This window comes from Asterias rubens, unplaced genomic scaffold (assembly GCF_902459465.1).
Source record: "Asterias rubens unplaced genomic scaffold, eAstRub1.3, whole genome shotgun sequence".
NCBI lineage: Eukaryota > Metazoa > Echinodermata > Asteroidea > Forcipulatida > Asteriidae > Asterias > Asterias rubens.
This window is the reverse complement of record NW_022985776.1, coordinates 1-8,339: the sequence shown is the minus strand read 5'-3', so window position 1 is coordinate 8,339 and position 8,339 is coordinate 1. Positions and strand designations below refer to the sequence as shown.

The window sequence follows — 8,339 nt, the reverse complement described above, 5'->3', positions numbered from 1 at the left end:
GGGATACACAATGCACATGCAGCGCTGAGTCGTTGACCCCGGTGACGTGCACACACGGCCGAAGCTCCCCCCTCAGGTTCGAATTTTCAACCTGGGTCTTTCGCTCATGAATCTGGTAAGTTTTTGTGCCTTTAAGTGTAACAACAGGTGTAGTACGGGAGGAAACTGATGTATAATGGTATAGGCCTAGTGTATGGGCTATATTGTAATATAAAACAGGTGTTATTATTGCTATGCATACAAGTTGTTGTTTTGTGTACACCGTGGAGATTGAACCAACGAGCGATGTCGATATAAGGGTATTATACTTATATCCTGGCATACGTGTGTTTATGTGACCATTGAAATACACACCATTATGTGGGTTGCTCAAACAAGGTTGTTGCTTTACAACGGTGCACGTTTCTGGTGATGTTGTTTATGGTTACAACTCAGCCTATATTCCGACACCCTATGTTCCGACACCCCTATATTCCTACACCCCTATATTCCGACACCCCATGTTCCGACAACTGAACCTATATTCCGACACCCCTATGTATTGACACCCCTATGTTCCGACAAGTTTTTTTAGCCAGGTTTCCTGGTGAATTTCGGCCGGGATTAGGTTTGAACATTCATAAGACTGTTTAAAAAATAATGGAATCAAATTAAGATAATGCATGTCGGTGTTGTCAACTTCAATTAATAAAATTCCAACCCTCTCCTGCGTTTATTGCACCGATGTGTAATAATCTTAAAGTCCTACCACCTTCTCCATTACTCAGTCCTCTTCTAACTAAACCAAAGTTTTTTTTTTTAATAGCAGAATAACACTATTTTTATACAAATTAAACTCCTTTTGGGGACTACATAAAGATAGGTTACCGGTACGTTAATGGACTAAATTGCGGTCAGGTGAAGTTTCTTTAAGTCGCACTGTTTTTCTTTAAACAAAATGGCAAACACAAAATATTGGTGCAGGTTGTCGGAACATAGGGGTGTTGGGTCGTTTGAATATAAGGGTGTCGGAACATAGGGGTGTTTGGGTCGTTTGAATATAAGGGTGTCGGACATAGGGGTGTTTGGGTCGTTTGAATATAAGGGTGTCGGAACATAGGGGTGTCGGAATATAGGGGTGTCGGAACAGGGGTGTCGGAATAATGGTTGAGTTGTCGGAACATAGGGGTGTCAGAACATAGGGGTGTCGGAAAATAGGGGTGTCGGAAAATAGGGGTGTCGGAACATAGGGGTGTCGGAATAATGGTTGAGTTGTCGGAACATAGGGGTGTCAGAACATAGGGGTGTCGGAAAATAGGGGTGTCGGAACATAGGGGTGTCGGAACATAGGGGTGTCGGAACATAGGGGTGTCGGAACATAGGGGTGTCGGAACATAGGGGTGTCGGAACATAGGGGTGTCGGAACATAGGGGTGTCGGAATATAGAGCAGTTACCGTTGATATAGCATAGGGGAATTAATCACCTCTTATTGGGACGTTTCCACAGTTTACCACATTGGTGTCATTCACATACTGGGTCAATATATTCCGTTTCAGCCCTGATTGGTTTTGTTGACGTTTTGATATCTATAGCATGTTCTACCATCTTTGTCATAAATATCAACAACGATTGACAAGGTTCCTGAAGACAATGGAAAACAAACCAATGTTGTTTCTCTCTCCCTTAAATACCTAACGCAACAACAACAACAGATATCCGTACCAAACAGACAGTTTAAAAAAGTTCCCCCAAAAACAAACTACAAAATGACTGTCTAGATCCAACGGATATTCAAATATTCTTACAATAATATTCCAAGTACGGAAGATTTTTAGAAGCTAAAATAAAGATGCCGGGTATTCGTATGCACAGACGCTCTTGCGACATTAAAAGACAAAACTAAATCGTTTAAGAAAACCCACTCTTTCTTTCAACCATAGTTTTAGATAATAATACACAATAAAACTAACCTGTGAAAATTTCATTCAAGTTGTGGGATTGTTTTTGAGACACTTTCGAAATTCTGTAGAGCAATTATGTCTGCGCAGGAAGGGTAATCTGCAATTGGAATACTCAACTGTTAATAACGTTTCTCAAATTCATTTTTCCCCCGTCTGTAACCACAGTATTCCGAAATGGAAATTTTGCAAAATGCATTATCCATGCATTATCAGAAATTACCTAACGGCAGACGCTTTTGTGTGGATTGCCGAATGTGTGAGAATAATAGTGATTGTTCTCCGTTTTGGCAGTCTTGGGGGAGTTGTTTCCACATTGTCGAAGAGTTTACAAGATTGGAATTTATGGATGTTTGGATATAGCGTTAGCCGCCGGTGATGATGTCCAAGTGTTATAAAGTTGTCATTGTACCCCACAGGTCACAGAGTGATACTACGAGGTGGATATTGAAGAGTACGCAGACGAGTAGGGTTGCCGTGCTCTCTGGTGGGGGATCTGGACATGAACCATTTGCTGCAGGTATGACATAGTGTCAGAGTGTCATGGCCGAGTGGTCTAAGAGCATAGAATTCCAATTCTGGTGCTGATTCACCGGAGTGTGGGTTCGAATCCTGGTGCTGATTCACCGGAGTGTAGGTTTGAATCCTGGTGCTGATTCACCGGAGTGTGGGTTCCAATTCTGGTGCTGATTCACCGGAGTGTGGGTCCAATCCCGTGCTGATTCACCGAGTGTGGGTTCGAATCCCGGTGCTGATTCACCGGAGTGTTGGGTTCGAATCCTGGTGCTGATTCACCGGAGGTGTGGGTTCCAATTCTGGTGCTGATTCACCAGAGTGTGGGTTCGAATCCCGGTCGTGACACTTGTGGTCCTTTACTATAATTGCTTCTCTCACCAGGGTATAAATGGGTACCTGCAAGGGTAGGGTTGATATTGTTGTATGAAAAGCCACAAGCGCTATTACAGGCAGCCCAGGGCTGTATACTCCCAAGGGAGTTGAGAAACATTACAGGGATGTTATTGACCAGGGGCACGAATGTACAGAGCATTGATCTTGATACGTTTATAAATGCAGTATATCTAGAGTTTGTTGTTTATTGTTATGATACTGAAGATAAACTTGAAGATTTGAAGCAATTTTCACAACATTTGCTCTTCAACAGACGCTGTGTATTGTCAAAGACAAACCAAACTATTTATTGTCAAAGACAAACCAAACTATTTATTGTCAAAGACAAACCAACCTATTATTGTCAAAGACAAACCAAACTATTTATTGTCAAGACAAACCAAACTATTTATTGTCAAGACAAACCAAACTATTTATGTGTCAAGACAACCAACTATTTATTGTCAAAGACAACCAAACATTTTTGGCAAAGACAAACCATACTATTTATGTCAAAGACAAACCAAACTATTTATTGTCAAAGACAAACCCAACTATTTATTGTCAAAGACAAACCAAACTATTTATTGTCAAAGACAAACGAAACTATTTATTGTCAAAGACAACCAAACTATTTATTGTCAAAGACAAAACCAAACTATTATTGTCAAAAGACAAACCAAACTATTTATTGTCAAAGACAAACCAAACTAGTTAGTGTCAAAGGACAAACCAAGACTATTTATTGTCAAAGACAAACCCAAACTATTATTGTCAAAGACAACCAAACTTTTATTGTCAAAGACGAACCAAACTATTTTATTGTCAAAGACGAACCAAACTATTTATTGTCAAAGGACAAACCAAACTATTTATTGTCAAAGACAAACCAACTATTTATTGTCAAAGACAAACCAAACTATTTATTGTCAAAGACAAACCAAAACTATTTATTGTCAAAGTACAAACCAAACTATTTATTGTCAAAGACAAACCAACTATTTATGTCAAAGACAACCAAACTATTATTGTCAAGACAAACCAAACTATTTATTGTCAAAGACCAAACCAAACTATTTATTGTCAATAGACAAACCAAACTATTTATTGTCAAAGACAAACCAAACTATTTATTGTCAAAGACAAACCAAACTATTTATTGTCAAAGACAAACCAAACTAATTTATTGTCAAAGACAAACCAAACTATTTATTGTCAAAGACAAACCAAACTATTTATTGTCAAAGACAAACCAAACTATTATTGTCAAAGACAACCAAAACTATTTATTGTCAAAGACAAACCAAACTATTTAATTGTCAAAGACAAACCAAAACTATTTATTGTCAAAGGACAAACCAAACTATTTATTGTCAAAGACAAACCAAACTATTTATTGTCAAAGACAAACCAAACTATTTATTGTCAAAGTCAAACCAAACTATTACTTGTCAAGACAAACCAAACTATTTATTGTCAAAGACAAACCAAACTATTTATTGTCAAAGACAACCAAACTATTTATTGTCAAAGACAAACCAAACTATTTATTGTCAAAGACAAACCAAACTATTTATTGTCAAAGACAAACCAAACTATTTATTGTCAAGACAAACCAAACTAGTTATTGTCAAAGTCAAACCAAACTATTATTGTCAAAAGACAAACGCAAACTATTTATTGTCAAAGTACAAACCAAACTATTTATTGGCAAAGGACAAACCAAACTATTTATTGTCAAAGAGCAAACCAAACTATTTAGTGTCAAAGACAAACCAAACTATTTATTGTCAAAGACAAACCAAACTATATGTCAAAGACAAACCAAACTAGTTATTGTCAAAGACAAACCAAACTTTATTGTCAAAGACAAACCAAACTATTTATTGTCAAAGACAAACCAAACTATTTATTGTCAAAGACAAACCAAACTATTTATTGTCAAAGACAAACCAAACTATTTATTGTCAAAGACAAACCAAACTATTTATTGTCAAAGACAAACCAAACTATTTATTGTCAAAGACAAACCAAACTATTTATTGTCAAAGACAAACCAAACTATTTATTGTCAAAGACAAACCAAACTATTTATTGTCAAAGACAAACCAAACTATTTATTGTCAAAGACAAACCAAACTATTTATTGTCAAAGACAAACCAACTATTATTGTCAAAGACAAACCAAACTATTTATTGTCAAAGACAAACCAAACTATTTATTGTCAAAGTCAAACCAAACTATTTATTGTCAAAGACAAACCAAACTATTTATTGTCAAAGACAAACCAAACTATTTATTGTCAAAGACAAACCAAACTATTTATTGTCAAAGACAAACCAAACTATTTATTGTCAAAGACAAACCAAACTATTTATTGTCAAAGACAAACCAAACTATATTGTCAAAGACAAACCAAACTAGTTATTGTCAAAGACAAACCAAACTATTTATTGTCAAAGACAAACCAAACTATTTATTGTCAAAGACAAACCAAACTAGTTATTGTCAAAGACAAACCAAACTATTTATTGTCAAAGACAAACCAAACTATTTATTGTCAAAGACAACCAAACTATTTATTGTCAAAGACAAACCAAACTATTTATTGTCAAAGACGAACCAAACTATTTATTGTCAAAGACAAACCAAACTATTTATTGTCAAAGACAAACCAAACTATTTATTGTCAAAGACAAACCAAACTATTTATTGTCAAAGACAAACCAAACTATTTATTGTCAAAGACAAACCAAACTATTTATTGTCAAAGACAAACCAAACTATTTATTGTCAAAGACAAACCAAACTATTTATTGTCAAAGACAAACCAAACTATTTATTGTCAAAGACAAACCAAACTATTTGGAAGCCAAACATACTCTTGTAATAGTTTAGTCTTAATCAGCAATCGCAGTCCATAGAAAGTAATGAGTAAAAACATTTGTTTTTTCTTTTCAAGCACATCGGTTTTTACTCGAACTACGAAAATGTTACTCGACTCATAAACTAAATATTGAGCATTTCATTCAAGCAAATATTTTGAAGGAGAGTTGTCCACTATGACCATTTGTTTTACCAGGTGTTTACCTTCAAAACCATTACCTTTTGTCTAACCCTAAGGTTATGTTGGTCAAGGAATGTTGACGGGAGCCATTGCTGGGTCAGTGTTTACTTCACCTCCAGCAAGCGATATATTCACTGCTATAAAAGCTGTTGCCAACCCAGGTAAATGTAATTACGCCCTCTGTTGACGGATGAGTTTGGTGCCTCTTCCAAAGCACAGTTTCACTCTAGTTTCTACAAAAGTGTTAAAACGAAAGTAAAAACACAAGAGAGAATGTGGTCATGGGGTAAATGTATATATTTTGAAAATAAAGGTGTTGGTCTGCTGTATTCATATGCACACAATGTGGATCAAGTGGGATATCTGCTGAATTTGTTGTACCAATCTTTCAAAAGTCTTGTTCGCCAAACAATTGAGGGGTAAAACGTTCCTCTTGGCTTTGAGGTTCAACATTCCAGGAATTATGGTTAAAAATTAATGTACACTTTTTAACAAAGTGTACAATGATTATTAATCGTCATTGGTAACTACCAGTGTTTATTCCGCTTGGGTTCTCTGAAACAGACTGCTAGCTTAAATTTTGTTAGTTTGTTTGTTAGTGTTTGATGAGTGTTTGTTTTTTGTCTGTTCGTTTTTTTAAACAAATTGATGAACAGTCATCTGCAGACTTTATTAAAACTTTCCAAGACTATTAATCATCATACTTCTTAATTGATTGACAATGAGCCATACTATAATTGTTCTTTTGATTTCAAATAGCGGGGGTGCTGTTGATTGTTGCCAACTACACGGGAGATCGAATCAACTTCGGTATTGCTGCCGAGAAGGCAAGGTCACGTGGTATCCATGTAGAGACTGTGACAGTAGCAGAGGATTGCGCCCTCACGAGTGTGGACAAGACAGCCGGAAGACGTGGACTTTGTGGCATTATCCTCGTACAAAAGGTAATCTAAAATAGTTTACATTAAACCTATAAAGATAGTCGTTAGGAAACAACGTTGTAAGGTACATCTGTTAGCCCTATAACTCTCCATTTTTTTTTTTTCAGAAAACATTTATGTTCACATATTCAGGCAAGAGACCAAAGTGTAAGGAATAAAGAATCGAGCAAATTAACCAAAAAATGAAATCCATAACAGTGTTAGATTGAGAAGTACATTATTGGATACTCGGATAACTTTATGTTTACACAAAGTTGAGTTGCATGCCTGTAAAAGAAAAGGTTAATTCATATAAAATATCAGTTTGAAATTTATGAATAAACTCGCCTTGGGAAATGTCCATGGAAATAGGTTAATATACTTTAAATCTTACCCCCTGATGTATAATTGATACAGAGTTAAAGGATTTACATCATGATCTTCTTTGAGAGTTGTAATCCTATCAAAAAGAGCTTAAATTCTACCAATGGGAGAGTTTGGAACGGTAGGTCATAGCCTTCGTTTCCGTTGTCATCAATTCTGTATAGTATTGAGTGGGTGCCTAAATCAGACCGTATCCGAATTTGCGGCTGCAATCATGGCCAATACTGTTGCTATGTGTATTATAGTACGTCCTGAACAATTCGGTCACGGCTGTAATTTCAAGAGCAATGGGTGTACCTGATAAGTCTGCTGCCACCTTGCGTCCAAGAGAGTCTCAAGTTTCTATGATACTACTCTGACACTCATTCCATGTAACAATTTTACCATGATTTGTGTATTGTTAGAGCATGCAATCCCTTAATTCCACAAGAGTGATTGATTGTCAACATTAATGCAATAATGGTGTTCTGATACTCAGCAAAAAAAAAAAAAAAAAACATTACAAAAAGATATGACAATACAGTTTTAGGCGAAGTCTGACAGTTGTGGTAGTAGTACAAGTAGCGCTTACAACAATAATGAACACAAAAATAAAATAGTAAAACAAGTTTGAGGGATTTTAGTCATTATCAAGTAAAAATACAATGCAAAAATTAATTCCGTTTTTTTCCATACACAGTATAAAAAAACCCATCCCACATTGATTAGAGATGTATAACGCCCACATGTTGTTGGTCTTGGTGATGAATTGGTTGTAGCAAAACAACTTATTTGCAAGATTTATCCAAATTTGCAGACTTGTACTTTTATTAATTGCATTAAATCTGACAATCAGATTGCCGGAGCTCTAGCGGAAGAGGGGCACTGTTTAGAAGAAATCGTCGAGGTCACGACTAAAGCTGTCAAGCACATGGGTAATTCAAACATTTCAATTATTTATTGGTTCATTTATTCATGCGTAGCGGTATATAAGTCATGTCATGTTTTAATAGTATGTGTCGTCATAGCTCGAGAAATGATGGACAGTTCGACTTGAACAACGCAGCCATGCGTATCCCACATAACTAAATTTCATAAAGCTGTCTAAGCACAAAAAGTGGCCGAGCATACACAATACGCCTACCAGGGGTGTGTTTTCTTG

At 36.1% G+C, this 8,339-nt stretch overlaps 1 protein-coding gene across 1 annotated transcript; it reads left to right on the top strand.

Annotated features, from left to right (window-relative positions):
- Positions 1 to 2,319: 2,319 nt before the first annotated feature.
- LOC117306678 (triokinase/FMN cyclase-like) lies at positions 2,320 to 8,112 on the top strand (the record flags this gene model as incomplete). The annotated part of the gene is made up of 4 exons (XM_033791161.1): positions 2,320 to 2,458; positions 5,951 to 6,055; positions 6,654 to 6,838; positions 8,034 to 8,112. Coding segments are annotated over exons 1-4 (508 nt in total), but the record flags the coding sequence as incomplete, so codon positions are not given.
- Between the last annotated feature and the right edge of the window lie 227 nt (positions 8,113 to 8,339).